Genomic DNA, 20,149 nt, shown 5'->3' on the forward strand with positions numbered 1-20,149 from the left:
GATGATGCACACATGTTAGGATCTGCTTTATATTGGTCTAGTCATAGTTATTAAAAGCATGCTTTTTATTAGTGGTGATGAAGATGCCTTTTGTTTTAATGATGATGGTGTATATTTTTTTAATAAAAATTCTTATCAGCATATACATGACACCAAGTTTTAATGATGATGCAAGTTCATAGTATATTAGTTTAGTTGTTTATTTTAATTTAGTTTGTTGTTTTGTTTGATGTATGTTGTTTTAATGATGATTCAACGTGTTAATTATATTAATTTAGTTCACTTCTGTTTTGATGGTTTCTTGTTTTGTTTTTTTCATTGAGGAACAATGCAATAGTTTCCATTACAAATTTGTTTTTCGAATTTTCTTTATTTAAGTGCGCTTTTTATGCGCCTAGGCTCTCGGAGAGGCCTATGCGCCTGACACATTTGGTCACTATGGTTCTAGCAAGTAGCACTAATTTTTGAATGTAAATAGGAAATCAAAGAGGCTAAAACAATGAATGAGAACATACACCACAATCAACATGAAGTTAAGCATGCAGATGATATGATTGATGGTATCAGCAGTCTACCTGATGGTGTTCTTCATCACATGCTATCATTTCTGCCCACCAAAGACGTTGTAAAGACCGCCGCAGTATCAAAAAGATGGAAGAATTTGTGGGCTTCAGTTCCCAATCTTGATTTTGATGATACTCTATTATATGCAAGTGAGGTTGATCATATACATTCACCCGAGTCAACTTCCTTCATGAACTTTGTAGAAAGAATCCTCTGGTTACGCGACACATCAAAAATCGAAAAGTTTCGATTGTCGTGTCGTGTTTGCTTTAACTCATCGCGAATAAGTTCATGGATTTCTAGTGCAATTATGTACAATGTTCGGGAGCTTGATCTCTGTATTTTTGGAGATGACTCATCTATAATTCCTCAATCTTTATTTGATTGCAAATCATTGGTTATCTTGAAAATCGAAATGGATTGTGTACTTGTATTCCCACCTCGTGTTTCTTTCCCGTGTCTAAAAACCTTGCATCTCTCTCTCATTACTTTCCCGGACGATGATTCTACAGGAAAGTTTTTCACAAGCTGTCTGGTTCTAGAAGACCTGGTTTTATTGGATTGTGACTGTATAAACTTGAAGAATCTTACAATTTCTAGTTTGACCTTAAAAAGGTTGACCATTGATGACATCCCGGTGTATGAACCTAATGGTTGTAAGATCAAGATTGATGCCAAAAATCTCAAATATTTGAAGTACACTGGATACCAAATGAGATTTCATTGAGTAATGCACCATCACTAGTTGAAGCATGCATGCACATTCCTATTCTAAATGGGAGACAAAAGGAAGTTGCATGTCGTGCTGTTGATCTACTTAAAGGGCTACAAAATGTTGTGTTTTTGAGGGTGTCTAATTGCACTATGGAGGTAATTAGTAATTAGCAAGCTACTTTATGAATTTAATGAATACATTAGAACTAGTTTATATTGGCTTTTTAGTGACTGTTTTCTTTGCTATGCAAAGTGTCTTATATTTGCAGGTAGCATGTTGGCCCGTTTTCCTGTATTTCCAAAGTTGACCCATCTGGTTTTGACTATGGAAATTGCGGATTACACTTTTGGAGCTTTATTGAATTTGTTTAATTTCTGTCCAACTCTACAGTCAATTAATCTCTCTGAGGTAAAGTACTCTATGACCAAGACAGGCGATCTAGAGATAAGGGCTGTTTGGGCAGGTTGGGTATCTTGTTAAAATGCTTTTGGGTTAAAACCAAACCAGTTAGGTTTATTTTATTATGTTTTATTTTGTTTTCGCAAACATTTTATTTTATTTTTTTTTCTTTTTCAAAACAAGATAATTTATTCAAGATAGAACTCAAATCTTTGAAATATGTTAATTATAGTTGTTAGTGTTATTATTAGTGTATGGCTCGTAGGGGTGTGCATGGGTCGGTTTGGGACCAAACCAAAAACTGAAACTTTAATTTGATTTTGAAACTTTCAGGTTTTGATTTTATCATTTGGGCCAAAAAAAAAGATGGCCTGGAATAATGAATTTGGGCTAAATTTTTGTTGTATATTTGGAACTAAAATTTCTGATTTACACCATTTATTAGTTTTTTATAAATTACTTAAAATTTGGTTTTTTCGGATCAATTTGGTTCAGATTTTTTGGTTTCTTGGCTGATTGGAAAATCGAAACCAAAGACAAACCAAAAATCGACTTTTGAACAAACACTAATATTTGTTCAAAAATATTAATGTTTTTGAAAACATTAATTGTCGGTTATTATATTGATTTCAGTTATTTCAGTTTCTTGCGCACCCACAGGTTTCAGTAGGGTTTATCACCTCCATTCTAGTTACACTAATATTAATTTTAAATTTCTAGTCACAATTATATTCAGTTCAATACTTATTTTCCTATCTCTTTTACCGAATACAACAATTTATAAGGTTATGCTTGTAAAAATATCAGATAGATTATAGATTATAATATTATAGTTATTTCAGTTTCTTGCGCACCCACAGGTTTCAGTAGGGTTTATCACCTCCATTCTAGTTACACTAGTATTAATTCTGAATTTCTAGTCACAATTATATTCAGTTCAATACTTATTTTCCTGTCTTTTTTATCGAATACAACAATTTATAAGGTTATGCTTGTAAAAATATCAGGTAGATTATAGATTATAATATTAATGTAAGGTTTTCTAAAATATTGTACAGGGATTTGATCAATGCATGGAACTTGGTGAAATGATTCGGTCTGGTCACCAGTACCAATATGCATATCGCGCCGCCTCAAAACTTTGACTTTCAAGAACTTTCATGCTAATGATTCAGAAATATGTTTCCTTAAATGCATTTTGAAGTACGCGCTTGTTTTGGAGAAGATGGATATTTGGTGGTGTACAGGCAGGTCGCGAGATCTAAAGAAGGAGAGAGATGTCAGGAAGGAGTTTGAAATGATCAAAAGGTGTTCTACAGCTTGCGTCATTACTTTCCCTTGAATTTTAACGCATTTATTTCGTGTTTTTATGATACATGTTTTAGTGTTTTGAAAAATTGCTGGGATCAGAGGTTAGTTTTTGAACCATTGCTAATGTTTTTCATAAGCACAAAACTGAAGATGGGGTTTCAACCTCACTGAAAGATTCTGTTTTCATCTTGATATTATGATTTGCATAATGCTTTTAGTTACAGCTTACTAAAAGATCTCGAGTAGTATAGGCCCATATGAGTCGTATATGGGCTGTCCAAGAACGCTCCGCCACACCACAAACCTAAAACCCAAATGTCACCATCCACACCAATCACAGTCAACGACACTGCAGCCGGCGCCAAAAATGAAGACGAGCTGGCTACGGTGGCGTGGGCTGTAATTGGTATGGATGATGACATTGGGTTTCAGGTTAATGGTGTGGCGAGGCGTTCTTGGATAGTCATATATATGAATGTATGTGGCACAAAGCATAGTTTAAAAGCATAGTTTAACATGTAGAAGTTACATGTGGTGGTTAGACTATTCTTATTGACAATCCAATGATGGGTTGTACTGTTTGAAAAAAATAAAGGTTGTGTTATTGACTTATTGATCAGTGGTATTTGAAAAAAATACATGTTCTAGTGTTTTTAAACCATTGTTAATGCTTTTGCTGGTGTAGTGCTAAGTAGTAGGGATGAGCTCGGTGTACCGGTACCGAAAATCCTGATTCCGAAAATTGCAAATTTTTGGTACCGGTATTTAAGGTAAAATTCGGGAAATACCGTACTGTACAGGTCCCGAAAACTCAAAACCTTGGTACCGATTCGGTACTAAATCGGTGCCGGTACCAATCGGTACCATAGCGATTTTTGCTCATCCCTAACCGGTACCGGTACCGAAAATCCCGATCCCGAAAATGTTCGGTTCGGTACCGGTACAGTACTGGGACGGTACCAGTATTTAAGGTAAAATTCGGGAAATACCGGTACCGTACCGGTACCGTACTGGTCCCGAAAGCTTAAAACCTAGGTACCGATTTAGGTACCGATACCGGGTACCATACCGATTTTTGCTCGTCCCTGGTACTAAGCACAAAACTGAAGATGGGGTTTCAACCTCGTTAAATTCTATTTTTTATCTTGATATTTTAGTTTGTATATTAATGCTTCAAAATTACAATTTACTGAATAATTTCGTTCAATATTTGGATAAAAACCTAATCTGTTTTTCATATTACATTATATGTATTTTCTTAGTTTTAAAAGTTAATGGGTCAGCCCATGAACCCGTTTGTCCGAAGATATTTGCGGGTTGACATGAAATTTATCCATATCCATTTGGACTAAACCTAAACTCACAAACTTCATTTTAGGTTCACATTGAAGCCGATTATTTACCCCTAAAAAGTCAGGGGTTACTTAAAATTACTGATTATTTTCCCCTCAAAAGTTATAGATACTTAAATTTTGTTCATACCATATTTTGAGTTTTGAAACCGTGGCAATATTATTCAAGGCGTTATTAAATGATATTGAAAGAACTTTGTTTTCTAATTTAGTGTTGATATGAAATAAACTAAACTTTAAAGCAAAATTACCTCAAGTACGCAGATGCTTAAACAATTTAAAATGCAACTATATGTGTGCTCATTTGCAACGAATCAGGGTTTATCCAATAAATAGTAGCTTAAAAGTAGGATTTCAGCAAACTATGGGACCAACCAAATGTCTTAAAAGTTAAATTCACAACGGTTCATATATTTTCACACTCTAAATATATCAATTTTTGCATCCTTCCACATATAAAGATGATTAAGGGTGATGCGACTTACATGATTATAATGCGGCAGAAGATTTCTTTGGACGAGTGATATAATGTTTATTATACATTAATCCCGTGTATATTTTATTTAATATTTTATTAGTTTATGTTCGGTTCCTCGTAAGATTTGTATACCACAAACATGGTTTTATGTTTTAGGTTTCGGGTTTTAATTCCGGTGAAAAGAGGGCGAAAAAGGAGCAAACACAAGCCGAACCGGAGAACCGACGCGTCGGGAAACGAGCCGGACTGAGCCAGGAATGAACCGGACCGGCTAGGCCGGCCAGGCCCCCTATCACCGGAGCGCCGCGCGACCAGGTTGGCCAGGCCCGCCGCGCGGCGGTCCTATGGTCAGCCCAAATTCCATAACGTTCCAGCTGTTAACCGACTTAACTTATTTTTGGACCCCTGTTGCCTATAAAAAGACCCCTAAACTCACCATTAAGCATACCTTGAAGTCGAGACGAATTTGGTGGGTTCCGAGGCGACCGAGAGCAGTTTTCGGCAGCTTTGGAATCGAAGAATCAGCTGGTGTTATGCATATTGGTTGAAGACGAAGAACACGGGTTCTATCCTTTATTTCTTCCGTTTTCGTTTATTTTACGCCATGAATTCTTGTTTGTTTGATTTGCTTAAACCTAAGATGCTAGGCTAAATTGCATGAACTGCCTAGGCTATGATGAAATTTGATGTTTTGATTTGACTTTGGGATTGTTTATCGTTATGGTTTTTATGATTTAGTAAAAGATTTATCTATAATTAATTGATGCGTATGAATGCTTATGATTGTTTGATGAGTTTTACTCCATAGTTTTCCTTGATTATTTTTTGTCATTTGATAGGATTGCTATTGGGTCAATTACTTTGTGTTTCTAATTATTTTGTGATTGATGTCATGATAAGATCATAGGAATAATATTGTCAAATAAACCTAAGTGTGTTGTTAACCTAAAATCTGTAAAGTACTAGGTTATTGATAAGTCTTTACTATTTAATCTTACTAGATTTAGTTTTTCGTAAGGAGTCCGTCTAGGGTTGATTATTTATTATTGTTTATCAAATCAATTAAGTATAGTAAATTGCCTTTGATTTCCACGCTGTAAGGTATGATTTCGTATAAAGGAACTAAATTATAAACAAATTGGGTGACCGTAAGCGAACTTGATATTTAATACTGGTGTGCATTAAAACTTGTTAGAAATCCATAGGTTTCTCTTGAGAAGGGTCAGGAGTCCTGTTCGGGTTTTCTTATAAGTCTCTATTTTGCGATCCTAATCCATAACTAAATATTTTCCCAAGTCAATTCATTACTGAAATTTAGGGGAGTCTAGCCTAGGTAGTTTTCTCATTATCATCGTATTTAATTAACAAACTTTGCTTTTGTTTAAATTACTTGTTTTCTTAATTAGTTTTTAATTATAGTATTAAATTAGTATTTTAAATAAAAACCCCCCAAACAAATATGAATTATAAGTCGTGTTTGTAGTCGAGTCTAATTAGCTAATAAACGTAATTTAGAGAGTCTCGTGGGTTCGATATCCGGGCTTACTTAGCTTTACTAGAGTCGACCGGTTCACTTGCCTGTTAATAGTTTAGTCGAGTTTTATAGAGTCTAGAGTATTACTTAGTTTTTATTTTTAGTTAAATTAGTTAATAATTATTAAACTACTTCAAGCACATCAACGAGCTTACTCAATCGTAGGTTGTCAAAGTGATTGAACGAAAAACTCTCTTGAACCACAAACTTTGCTATGCTTTCCCAAACCACATTTGTATGGCATTTCCAAATACTTCAATTAATAATGTTGGTTGACTTCGTGGCGGAATATTTTCGTCGCCTTGCAAAATAAGTCTAAATGTTTTTTCAAAGTCGAGTTTGACTTCGACTATAGAGTGTTGGTACATTTTGTGCATGGAACTTGTTCTTAGCCGTTTGACATATCATATAAATCATTATGTTGCCAAACATTTATGTTCTTCATTGTTTCTTTAACCGCAACAACAATTAAATGGCTTGAGAAGAGCCAACACCAACAAAAGATTGTGATTGGCTATATTCGGAGTTCATATGAGCACTGAGACTTTGAGAGCATTTATAGAGATTTCAAAGAATATATAACATTTGAGTGGTGTGATTAAACAAACATATCCGATGTTTATTTATACCAACACCTAGAGGTAAAAACAATAAAAGAAAAATCTTCAAAATTCGGTCCCAAAGCCGTTTAATAAATAGCTTGAAATTATATTCTCATTTTCAACCGGTGAAACCGGTTATTGGAACTGATTTGTGATAACATCAACCGGTTATGGATCAGGTACCGGTCGGATGTTAGTACTAGTCTAGTCATAGTTTTAGAACCGGTTTATATGCACTGTTACTTCAAAACTATTCCACAACAATGCATTTCCAAAGAAGGTATTCCTAATTCTAATGCTCTAGGAATGATAAATTATTAATTAGTAACTATTTAGACTTAGATCATGTGTGATGGTGGTGCCCAATATCGCCCCCATCTTCTACTCCATTGCTTGAAACAAAATCAATCCTTCACCCGGTGCTATACACAAAACGCCCACCACCAAAAACACCCTCATGGGCCCCAGAGGCGATGTTCTTGGCGCCATGGGGACGCTATGCCCTTCCAAAAAAACGCCATATTATATTATATAATATGGTTAGGGGTGTGCAAGAAACCGAAAAAAGCGATCCGAAACCCAAAAAAATGAAAATTCCAAACCGAAAAAAACGAATTGAAACAAAAACCAACGATTTGGTGTTATGTTTTTGTAGGTTTTGCTTGTAATAAAAAACGAACTGAACAGAATTCCAAAATTTTTAATATTTTTGTTTAAGTAATTTATAAGAATTTTAAAAATACATAACTCAAATATTTTTGGTCAGATGTATAATAGTCTAGGGTTAGGTTATAATGGGAAGTATAGTTTTTGTAGGAAGGATATGAAGTAATCTTGTCCATTGAATTTAAACATGGAGGGTTGAGATTAGTTTAGGTGAAAATCATGTGTGAAAATAAGGGGAAGGTCATAAAAGAAATAACACATTTGTTGACTTTCTCTCTCCACATGCAAGATACATGCCAAATTCCTCCATCATTTTAAAACGTCTATAACTTTTTTTTACGACGTTTTTATTGAAAAACAAATTCACCATAATAACGAGTAGGGCTATAAATGAACCGAATGAACACGAACAAAGCCCTGTTCATGTTCGTTCGTTAAGGAAATAATGTGTTCACGAACGGTTAACGAACACTTACCGAACAAGATTTTATGTTCATGTTCGTTCATTAAGGAAATGATTGTGTTAACGAACGGTTCACGAAAACAAGCGAACGCAAATAAAAATCAATAGAGCCTAGAAATTGAGACCGGCGTATTCATGAATGTGAATAATAAAATTCTGTAAATAAATCAAACAAACACAAATAAGGGTATGCTCTTGTTCGTTCATTTAACTTTAAACGAATACGAACACTTAATCGAACAAATATTTATATTCATTTTCGTTTATTTAAAAAAATGAACATTTGTGTTCATTTATGTTCATTTTTTATAATCTAAAAGAACATAACCGAACAAAGATAAACGAATATAAACGAACATAGATGACAAATGTAAATGAAAACAAACAAGCATAAACGAACGTAAATGAAAACACTTAAATGAACTCAAAATAAAAAATGTAAAAACCTTTAATTAGATCACTCATCCAGATAATAAGTAATTATTTTCTATTAATACATAAACGAACATAAATAAACAGATACAAACGAACATAAATAAATGAACATAAACGAGCGTTCGTGAACATAAATGAACGAACGAAACATGTGTTCATGTTCGTTCGTTTAATTAAACGAACACAAATATTTTGTTCGTGTTCGTTCGTTTATTAAATAAACGAACATAAACGAACTTCCCACCGAACGGTTCACGAATAGTTCACGAACGTTTGGTTCGTTTACAGGCCAATAACGAGTATCTTTTTATCTTTTATATGAGTACCATATTGTTTTATAAAAATTAAAAAAAAATAGTGGGTTTTTACGTATGGTGTTTTACCAAAATTGTTTTTACAAAATTATGTTATATAATTGTATTTATCATTGTGTTTTTTTTTCTCATAGTGTTTTTTTCCATTGTGTTTTTACATTGTGCTATACAATTGTGTTTTTTATTGTGTTTTTATCAATGTGTTTTTTACATTGTGCCATACAATTGTGTTTTTTTTTTCATAGTGTTTTTTACATTGTGTTTTTTAAATTGTGTTTTTCATAGTGTTTTCCATTGGGTTTTTTTCGGCGGCCGCTTTCCGGTGACTTTTTTTCAGCGAAATTTCTTGAGGATTGTTTTACGGTGACTTTCCGACGACTTTTCTGGTGAAATTTTCCGGCGAAATTTCCATAAACTTTTCCGTCGAGGTGGTGCTGGTGACGGTTGTGGTGGCGGTGGTCAGTGGAGTGGTGGTGGTTGTAGGAGATGAGTGAATATTTAATTGGGTTTTATGTAAGTGGGTTTTTGAAAATTAATGTAAGTGGGGTTTTGAGATTAAAGTAGGTGGGTTTTGATATTAAAGTGTTTGACTAAAATACCCTCCTTCCTAGCCTTCTTAGGAAAATCGAACTTCTTATTTGAACCTAATCCTAATAGTCTATTAGTTAACAATTAACAAAATTATATATACTTAAATTCATTATTTTCGTCAAACTTCTTTTTTTCCAGTCTAAAATTCTCAAACTCAAATGACAAAAACCAAAACGAAAACCAAAACTAAAAAAGCAAAACTGAACGATTTCTAAATTTTCAAAAACGATTTTCGGTTTGGTTTTAGCCCAAAACCGAACCACGCAAAGGAGTTGGCATTTATATGTAAACTTAGCTATTTATTGTTTTAAGTCAACCCAACCCAACACCACCCCTGCCCTCAGGTTTAACCTTTTTTACTTGACGAATCTTTCTTTATGTACTTGATTTCTTCTGATTTTAATGCTGCTATTTTTAGGGTTTTCAACTTTCTATAAACAATTATTGAGAAAAAAATCAAACTTTAGTTGTCGTTGGAACAAAAAGATTGAATTTTTATGCTTAAAGAGAATATGGAGACTGATTGTGGGTTGGTTTTTCAACCATTGTTATGTTTTTATGTTGATATTTTGATTTGCATAAATAAATAATAATGCTTTTGGCGGGCGGGTAGAGCACTCACTTTACTAGTAAGAGGTAGGGGGTTCAAACCTCCCTATCATCAATTTATACGGGAGATACAAGGGATGACTCTGCTTGTCAGGGTTCGAGTCCTTGTTTTACCGGCTCCTCACTGTCATGCCGTTTGGCGCGAGAGGGGGGGGGTCGGGTTTTATCCATGGAATCCCTCAATACTTGGACCGCTAAGGGCTCCGTCCGTCCGGACTCGTGGCCGGCTCGGGCTACCTTTAGCCAATGGGGACCGCGTACGGAGTACCCGGCGTTACTTAGTTGGTCGTTCCAAAAAAAAAAATAATAATAATGCTTTTAGTTGCAGCTTACTAATAGATCGAGTTGTATAGGCTCGTCAGGTGGTTCTGAATAGCAGGGTCTTTTGTTTTATGTTAAACTCCTAATAATGTTAAACTCCTAATAAGTTTCAAATATCACCAATCAATAACATTGCCTTTTTTATTTTTTCGAATTGTACAACTCATCATTAATCTGTCAATGAGAATAGTCATGTGAAATGCTTGTACATAGGTGAATTTAGGTAAAAAATGATAGGGGATACTTAAACTATGCTTTGTGCCACACACATTCATAAATATGATTGTTCGAGAACGCTCCACCACACTACAAACCTGAAACCCCATTGTCGCCATCCACACCAATCACAACCAATGATACCGTAGTTGGCACGGAAAACGAAGACAGGTGGGCATGGGACCAAATCAAAACCAAAGACCAACGTGACGCCGAATCTGAATCAGCCCTTGACATATATCTTTATTCTAAAATCATCTCTCACTCATCCCTCACACAATCCTCCTCTTTCCATTTAGGCAACAAAGTGTGTTCATCCACTCTTTTGTGAGTGATGAGTGAGAGAAGATTGTGGAATAAAGGTATCCGGATTCGACATCACTTTGGGCTTGGGCTTTGATTTGGTCCATACCTACTCGTCTTTGTTTTCGTTGCTGGCTGTGGTGCCGTTGGCTATGATTGGAGGGGATGATGACATTGGGTTTCAGATTTGTGGCATGGTAGAAGAGCATTCTTGGACAGTCATATATTTTTTAATGTGTGTGTGGCACAAAGCACAATTTAATAATATGTAAAGTACCTAAATTCGCTTATGTACAGGTTATCCACGTGTGATTAGACGATTCTCATTGACAATCAAATGATGGGTTTTTATTAGTGTTATGGATAGGTGGTAATATTTGAAACTTAGGGTGGTTGGGTAACTGGTTAAAACCATAGCGGTTAGGTTTATTTGTAACCTTTTGGTTTTGACCATTAGTTACAATGGGCCATGACTTATTTTTAAAAAAGGCCTGATATCTGATATTAGGTCATCTTCTTTGTTAGTAGTTTTGACGGTTACTATTTTGAGCACACCGACGATCAGACTCTACATACGAAAGCCTGCAGGTTTCAGCTTAAACCAGAAACCCTGGACTACTGCTCAAGTTTGAATTCCAAGGTAAACCCATCATGTCTTCTTATATATATGGTTATAATAATAAAATCATCTGGATTTGTTTCTTTCTTCATGTAATTCTTTTGTAAATCATACTTGATTTTTTATATGAACGCCGCCAGTTGTAGGTGTCTTGTTTTTTTATTATTAATTCTATGAATATTGAGAAAAATCAAACTTCAGTTGCTGGTGAAACAAACTGATTTAATTCAACCAAGATTGAATTTTTATGCTTATGTAATTAAATATACTGGTTTGGTTAATGACCCAGTTTAAGTTTGCTCTTGATTTGACTGTAACTACTTGTATCTTAATTCTTAACACTTAGGTTTTTGAGTTTTTATGTTTTTGAATTTTTGTAAAGTGTTGCAATATTTCAAACATTTTTTAAATTGGGTGGTATTGACCCGTAATGTATTTTGTCAAAACCCATTCGGATCGAACCAAAATGGCCCGTTCTGACCCGAACATGTTCTAAGTTCTAACCTGTTAACCCGCCTGACTCAACCAGCCTGGGCGATTTTCCATGTATAGTTAAAGTGATGGATGTTGGTTTTGGTTTGCGGGTTCATCATCATCTAAAGTCAGCAATGCCAAAACAAAAGGTTAAAAGACAACCTTTTGAAACGGATCATTGAGAATCAAATGCCATTGAAACTACTAGTTGTGAATTTTAAGTTCATAAACTGAAAATTGAAACTCGAGTTCGAATATCATTAAAACCTTGAACAACTTGGATGATATAGTCAATATAACATTGAAAATTCAATATTACTGGACCCGCTTTGCCACCTTATCGTAAAGAATAAAACATTTTAGTAATGTTGTGCATTTTAGAATATCCTTTTCTTGATTACCACTGTGAAAACGATAGCAAATCATAAAGTGATGCAATAATCATAATTAAACACCATTACATGTCTGTTGCTCTAATATGCGTTTGAACAGGATATGGATGTTCAAGTTGAAACCATCGAGGCACGGTTACAATCTTTCCTCAGTCAACTCCAGTCAGAACTAGGCGTTCTTGATAGAATTATCTACAAAAACAAGAACCAGCATCGCAGAAGCTCGTATTTCCAATACTTGTTGAAGGTATTGGTTATTATTATTATTCCTTAACCATGGTTTGTATGTTTATAATTATTTATGGTTTATGTGGCTAGTCTTATTCATACGTAGGTCAGAAGAGACTGTAAGCTTCTTCAATCAACTAACTTATTGGAACTTGTTAATTCGTCTTTTATTGTCATCAACGGAAATCGACCCAGGCAAAAGGTTAATCTCTTAGAAAGGTATTTTCACTTGTAATATTTATATTATATATACTGCAAAAGTTCAATCTGTTTAGTTGAGGTTGACTTTTTTTTTTATATTTCACAGTTTGAAGAAAAGAAAATGTGACGGTGGAAAGCATAGTTTTCTGGACCGACTTCTCGGTGCTGCACGTCTTCTTTCACAGGTGATTCTTAAAAATCCAGACATCTGAATTTTTTCATTTACCAGGATATAACTCATTTCAATTATTTATTATTATTCTTTTTATCAGATGGTGGAACCGATGCTGAAGGCAGCTATGTATCCTACATTTTTCCACATGGGAACCACATAATTTGTTTTATTTTGAATTTTTTTATTACATTTTTGTGTGTTCGAATCCTTTACTTCGCACAGAGAATTATCTACTTTGCTTGCTCGATCCTTTTTTATGGGATTTTCTATGACTCTGTTGGCCCTGCTTGCACGCCTTCGAGTTTTGACTCAGCAAGTAAGCATTACTTTAATATCATTTAGATAAATTTTTTTAATTTTTTTAAATAAATTTTAGACTTAATTTTATATATTTGAACAGATATTACTCGACGTAGTTTCAGTATTCAACATGGCTTCCGCCTTATCTCGCAAGCGACAGTCCATCAAACTTAATCAAGAAGGAATTGAGGTATATCACTTATTAATATGTTAAATCATGACCATTTTATGTTAAATGTAAACATCTTTTTGTGTGATTAACTTTCAGGTCTATAGAGAATACTATCCAACAAATGAGCAAACAAATGAGGAACTTGTTTTTTTGGAATGTGTATGGGATACCGACAAATTCGTGTTACTCGAGAAAAAGATAAAACCTGATCACACAAATCACGAGACGATGGCAAATGATGATGTCGTCATATGTCAAGAGTCGTCTGCAGTAGAGTATGAAAGCATTGAAACCATTCTTGGCGGTAAGAATATATATTTTTTATGAATATTGAAATTGTGATCTAAAACTGTTAATAAACCCGACATTATTCCTTTTTGTAGTTCTAGATAATAAACCGGTGGATGTAACTGTGAACAAAACTTGTGAAGAAGACCCTGCTGCAATGAGGACCGATGACGTTTCGATGGAGGGTTATGCTAATGACTGTAAACAAGTTGAAGATGATGTGAGGGGTGATTCAGGTGTTTTAAAGCCTTCTGTAAAAGGCCCGGAAGCGGAACAGATTACGTGTTCAGGTTTGTTGGTTGATCAAGATTTACCCAAACTTAAACCGAAGAAAGTGGCATTTATATCAGTGAAGAAACCAGAGGCTGCAAAGGCTGATGAAACTGGGCTTATTAGTAAGTTAAGTGATGATGGTAAGAAAGAAGATTCATTCTTCAGTTTGCTCACTGGGGGCATCTAGTAGGATTATTATTATTATTATTATTATTATTATTATTATTATTATTATTATTATTATTATTATTATTTTGTAGAGTTTTTGTCTTGGCGGCCATTAACCACATTTGTTTATCTCGCTTGCGATTTTCAGTTCTCTTTTACGCACTATGTCTAAATACGTTTTGCCTTTGGGGTCCTTACGGTTTTCTCTTTATATATAAACACATACAAAGACATGGTTTCTTGAACGAAATAAAGTTTTTGAGACTATGGAAGCCATATAAATGCATGCACTTTATATGATACATAAGACGGTTATGTCAATGTATTATGTATAACCGTCTCTGTGTTTTTCTCACTCATTGATTTGGTCAACACGGACCACAAGTGGTTATACAGATGTGACAGTTATCTACCTCAAAATCATATACGAGTACCCTCAATCGGGTATGGTACCCCATGCGGGTACATGATAGAAACTTGAAAATCTAAAGTATTGAAATTAAGATAATAGCCACATTCGAGATAGGCTTGATCTCCAAATAGTTTAAAAGAACCCTGATTCTGATAAATATAAACATCCATAAGACTAACATTATCTCTACTATAATTTAAAAGGAAATAAGATAAACTGTCACACAATTATCTCCTAAATATCTGGTAACTGATTTAAGTGCGTGGGTATGTATCATCCCATCCCATCCCATCCCATCCCATCCCATCCCATCCCATAACCTTAAATTCGATTTTTGGGTTTCATGCTTTATTTGTAGGCCCTCAATCTTACATACCCAATCATAAACCACCTTTTACAAATATTAAAAAATGGTTTTAGAGTATTTGAAAGGAATGTTGTCATGTTAGAAAAGAAAGCTACTTTTATTTTTAGAATGACGAATTTTTGTCATTTGGGAAACTTAACCCAAGACCTCCGAACCTCTTGGTGTTTTAGAAGTTTTGCTTTTACGGTTCACCAACCACAGTGGATACTTTATGATGCCGTTTAGAAAGAAGAAGTAGATACTTTATGAAGTTGTGGGACTTAGCTGGATGACTGCTTTTGTTCATAGTGTGGACAAATGCTTTGAATGCACCCTATATGGAGCAAATAGGACACTAAAACTTTTGTTACGATATAACTTTAGTTTATTAAATTAGAATGAAGATGTGACACATTCTAAATTAGAAAATATGTTTATGAAGATATTAGTTATAGCTAGAATGCTTTTTTTTATAACCTACTTATTTTAACTGGTCATAAACCAGAACAAAAGGTTACATAGTGTATCAAAAAATTATTTTAACGGGTATCGAAAAATTCTCAAAGTCGTTAGCTTTTAGATCTTTAGGCTTGGTTTGGATCGAGTCGGTCACATAGTATCATGGTAATATCAAATTCTAAGCAACTCTTCAATAAATTTCATCTTTCAAAGTTTTATCCAACTTAGATAATTAATAATCTAACATTCAAATATCTAGCACTCAAAACATGAGTCAGTCAACTAATATAACATTCATCTAATTTACTAATCTAACATTCAAACATGATACAACCAACTAATCTAACATTTAATAATCAATTAAACAATCATAATATCCGCATCCAAATAATCAAGATATTCAAGTAAAATTTAGACAAAAAAAAGTTCATAAAATGTGTAAACATGGGCTTGCTTAGGAGGAGCGACAAGTGTTTGTTTGGGGTGGAAGGAGTTGTTCAATATTCACGACTTAGGTGGATACTTGAAACTCATCGTGATTTGTGGAGAATATATCTTAGATTCGCCTTGAGGCTTTAGCTTTTCCTATAATTTTTGTTTGACTTGGCTTTAATCACACTATTTTTTAGGGTGTATGAGTAAGCGTAATTTGGTATTGATTAAAACTGAAGTGGACTAAAGTCTAAAAAGAGGGGTCATGTGTTACAATCTTATTAACTATTATTAGGTAAATGGCTTATATTTCTTGATGTGTGTTATAATTAGTAATTTACTAATAAGTTATGCGTTTATATATGTTAATATGCTATAATAATAATAATAATAATAATAATAATAATAATATTATTATAAGTAGAAGTTTGTAAAACTAAAAAAGAGTAAACTACGGTTTTCATTCATGTGGTTTGTCCAAATATGCGGTTTTAGTCAAATAGTTTCAAATTTGCGATTTTCGTTTCTATGGTTTCATTTCACTTGCAATTAAACCCGGATACACTAATCCCGTTAAGTCTGGTCGTTAAACCCATCAGCTTGTCCTTCACGTGAGGGCTTGTTTTGTCATTTTTCTCCCCAAATAAAGCCCAGTCCTAATTCGCAAGCCCCCTCACGTGAAGGGCTGTGATGTATTTTTGGGAAAAAAGGACAAAACTGCCTCTCACGTGAAGGACACACTGACGGGTTTAACGACCAGACTTAACAGGATTAGTGAATTCAGGTTTAATTGCAAGTGAAATGAAACCATAGGGACGAAAACCGCACATTTGAAACTATCGGATTAAAACCACAGATTTAAAAAGCCACAAGAACGAAAACCGCAATTCACTCAACTAAAAAAATTTAAGCTAAGTCTGGTAAAAGAAAATTCATATCGTTGCCAAACAAATCTTGATGTCATGCCAAGCGCTTAATACGTAAAAAATTACATGCCGACAAGTCCACCGTCTAATAAATATTAAAATTACCTTATGTTTTTCTACATTTATTTATATTGAGAGTGATAGTATTTATTTATTTAGTGGTATTATACAGTCAAGTTCATTATTAAATGGCAATTTGAAACTTCAACAGTAGTCAACGAAAGCAACATGAAAGAAAAATGGAACACAATTACACACACAAAATAAATAAATATTTTAATATAAGTTATTTTTAGGTGATTTGTGATCTCCAACGTCTATACAATATTTCATGCCGGATCTTGTCTCATCTTCCCTTAGGCTTTCACACTCCTCTCAACATCAATCTTTATACACTTACTCTACACACACACACATCTTCTTCACTTGATCATCCTATAAACACATCAAACCTTAATCCTATGCAACTTCTGTCTTTGTCGGTAAGCTTTTTAATCTCCTACAATTATTGTTTCTTGTTAAAACATGTTATTTGATTTTGGGTATTATTATTGTTGGACTTGTTAACATGTTCACAATTTAAGAAATCTTGAAACATAGGGGATTTGATATACCACCAATCATGGTTGAAGGTCAGACCCTAGAAGCCATCAAGGGTGGTGGTGGGTCCATCAAAGTTGGAACCACTGGTACCATCAATGCTTTGATGACAAGAGAACTTCAGTCAATTAAAGTTGGATCTTCGAGTGCGGTCCCATTACCTAATGAAGCAAGCACTAGCAGTAGCAGTAACGGTAATAGTATTGGTGACACGAAGAATGGAAAGCATACTGGTGTTGACCAAAAAACCAAAAATCATCATGCTAGGAGAGATAGTAGGAATCCGTTTCTTCGGTCTGATAGTGTATCCGTGGATGGTAATGGAACTAGTAACGGAAGAAAAAACGTGAAAAAGGGGTCTTGCTTGGTTGAAATAGTTGATGTGAAATGTGGAGTTCCTGATAAGACATGGGCGAATCCGATAACGAATCGGTTGAAGAAGCTCACTTTCTCGAAGCTTTTTGAAGCCAATGGCGTTAAGTAAATCAGAAATATGATTTGTCTGATAGCAGTCTTACCAATCAAATTATATAGTAAGGATATCCAGTGTTGTTACTTTCTTATAGTTTGACTGGCTAAATTGTCCGAGATAAGGGGGGTTTTGTTAGCTCGTAATGTTTCTTTATTTATCCACAAACTTTTAATTTTTTTTTTTGTGTGTAAGCAAATCATTGTAAGGATATAAAAACATGTCATGTGGGAGATGTGAACATGAAGCCAAAGAGCAAATACATGATTATTGACAATTGGGTTTGCTTTTGGTCAAATTGATGGTTATATCCCATTTGTCCTTTGAGTGGTGATGTGGGAAATTACACTATTGTCCCTCTTTTTGTTACCAACATTTGGCTAGTTCAAAACTTGTTACCATAATCTATGGCTCAAATGAAAGATTTTAATATAATTGATTCAAGATCTATATAAAGTAACGAAGAAAGAGGCCATTTCTACTTATGTTAAGAATGTTGTTGACCCAAGTTAAAACAGTCCACCAGTCAAATAGAAATAAATTAAAAATAGCTAATGGTTTGAGATGGTAAAATAGATGGGTCTGACATGGTCTGAGATGGTAAAATAGGGTAATAGATTCAAAAGTTCTTTGGGTCTAAATATGTTAAGATAGTCATTTTATTTGAAATTCTAGAATAGTGCCAAAATAATATGATTTATATAGTCATATTTAATAGACTAGATTATTTCATATAAACCGAACCCATGATGAAATTCGGAGTTAGATTTTTCTTTTAAACAGATTTGGGGTTAGATATAACATCTCCCTGAGTATTTAACAAGATCGAAGTTTCTTACCGGCTTTCGTCTAACCATCATCAGATTTTAAACCCTCATCAACATTTAGGGTTGGAATATTGTTGGTGGTACTTGCAATTTGGATAAATTATCATGTGAAAGTGAAATCTCTTTGCATATATATGCAAGTGAGCATAAAAGCTTTTACATGAAAATGATATTTTTACATAAAATGATATTTCAGATTGTACAAAGTTTCAATAGCATTTATAGCAGGTTCTCTATATCTACAATTTCTCTAAAGTTTAGAGAAATCAATAAAATTACCGGTACTTTTTGTGTCTAAACTAGTGAACAATTAAAGAGAAGTGTATGCTTGATGTACTATTTATTCTCTATATATATTTTTATACTTTTTGTGAGTTGTTGTAAGTGGTATAAAGATAAAAAAAAATATTAAAGCGAAAAAAGAATAAAAAAGTATTATAGAGGATGAGATGTAGCTAAAATTTCTTGTAAAGTTTAACAACAATAATTGTGACTGCAATGAAAAAACAATTTGGCATATTGATCATATTAATGAAATATAAATAATCACATCAAAATAGACACCAGAATCAACACTCTGATCACATTTACATTTGCCATTTTCAATAACAAAAGTTTGGCAATAAAATTTGTATCAGGAGGTGAGTTTCCTGAGGCCATAGTAGAGTGAGAGTGATGGTAAGCCCTTATGAGGTGCAGAAAGGTGTTATGTCCACCACCGTTGACAATGACCGCCTAACTGTTGCGACTGGGACAGACGATCCATTAGATTCTGTGCCAGAATTCGAAGGTCTACCAACCTCTCGGTGTCAGTTAAGATCGCAAGATTTGGACCACAACATGCGCTCGTGTAATATTAACTTTTAATCGTCAAATGAAACAAATGGATGTTGGGTAAATTAAATAAAAAAATAATGATAATTAAAATCTATTTTTACACTATAAATGAGTATATGAATGTGTACAAAAAAATTACACCATCCACTATCTTCCTCTCTATTTTAAAAGTACATACTCGTAACCATGAATTCAAGCAACCACGTTAACCAAAACAATAATGTCAACCGAGTGAGCTTACCTAAGGATTCAAGCGAAGCGTGGAAGATCAAGGAGGAATAAGTGTTATTGATGGTGTAGGTCGATACCGTCAGTTAAGCAGCTCAACCCACTCTGAAAATTTTTAAAAGTTAAATAATTGATTAAATAAAAATGCACTTTAATTAATTAAACAAGGCACAATAACTAAAATTAAAATACTTAAATAAACTTGATACTGATCGAGATTTCGTTTTTTAATTGTAGCATTAGGATTAAATATGGGTGTTTGGGATTCCTTATTTTACCTCCTTATAACTTTTCATTAAGTTAGTAAGTTACAACATTGTAACTTTTGAAACTTTTCCTCTTACAATATAAAGAATCCCAAAAAACTTATTACTTTTTAAAAAGTTAATAAGTTATAAGTTGGTGAAAATAAGCAATCCCAAACACCCCCTAAACAAGTTTTTAATTTAA

At 33.9% G+C, this 20,149-nt stretch overlaps 2 protein-coding genes and 1 pseudogene across 3 annotated transcripts; all 3 read left to right on the plus strand.

The window, feature by feature from the left end:
- Positions 1-482: 482 nt before the first annotated feature.
- On the plus strand, positions 483-3,068 carry LOC143538392 (F-box protein At4g22280-like; annotated as a pseudogene). Its single transcript, XR_013136240.1, has 3 exons — positions 483-1,434; positions 1,532-1,687; positions 2,737-3,068. The product of XR_013136240.1 is annotated as an F-box protein At4g22280-like (transcript).
- A 9,328-nt stretch (positions 3,069-12,396) lies between these two features.
- Positions 12,397-14,182, plus strand: LOC143538402 (uncharacterized). Its single transcript, XM_077031973.1, has 8 exons — positions 12,397-12,605; positions 12,693-12,805; positions 12,894-12,972; positions 13,060-13,088; positions 13,185-13,278; positions 13,363-13,452; positions 13,531-13,738; positions 13,818-14,182. Exons 1-8 carry the CDS (start codon positions 12,462-12,464, stop codon positions 14,180-14,182), a joined length of 1,122 nt encoding a protein of 373 aa, XP_076888088.1. The 5' UTR covers positions 12,397-12,461.
- A 3,158-nt stretch (positions 14,183-17,340) lies between these two features.
- LOC143538393 (uncharacterized) lies at positions 17,341-17,852 on the plus strand. Its single transcript, XM_077031964.1, has one exon. The coding sequence runs from the start codon at positions 17,361-17,363 to the stop codon at positions 17,820-17,822; it is 462 nt and encodes a 153-aa protein (XP_076888079.1). The 5' UTR covers positions 17,341-17,360; the 3' UTR covers positions 17,823-17,852.
- Positions 17,853-20,149: the final 2,297 nt, after the last annotated feature.

This window comes from Bidens hawaiensis, unplaced genomic scaffold (genome assembly GCF_021521415.1).
Source record: "Bidens hawaiensis isolate Kalapana, Puna unplaced genomic scaffold, B.hawaiensis_p1.1 tig00011619_1, whole genome shotgun sequence".
Classification (NCBI taxonomy): Eukaryota; Viridiplantae; Streptophyta; class Magnoliopsida; order Asterales; family Asteraceae; genus Bidens; species Bidens hawaiensis.

Bases quoted from the DNA above. Each gene is read 5' to 3' on its own strand.
- LOC143538402 (XM_077031973.1), top strand. From the start codon at position 12,462: ATGGATGTTCAAGTTGAAACCATCGAGGCACGGTTACAATCTTTCCTC. The intron at 12,973-13,059 runs GTGATTCTTAAA...TCTTTTTATCAG, and splicing joins CTGCACGTCTTCTTTCACAG to ATGGTGGAACCGATGCTGAA. The intron at 13,089-13,184 runs GTATCCTACATT...TACTTCGCACAG, and splicing joins CCGATGCTGAAGGCAGCTAT to AGAATTATCTACTTTGCTTG.
- LOC143538393 (XM_077031964.1), top strand. From the start codon at position 17,361: ATGGTTGAAGGTCAGACCCTAGAAGCCATCAAGGGTGGTGGTGGGTCC.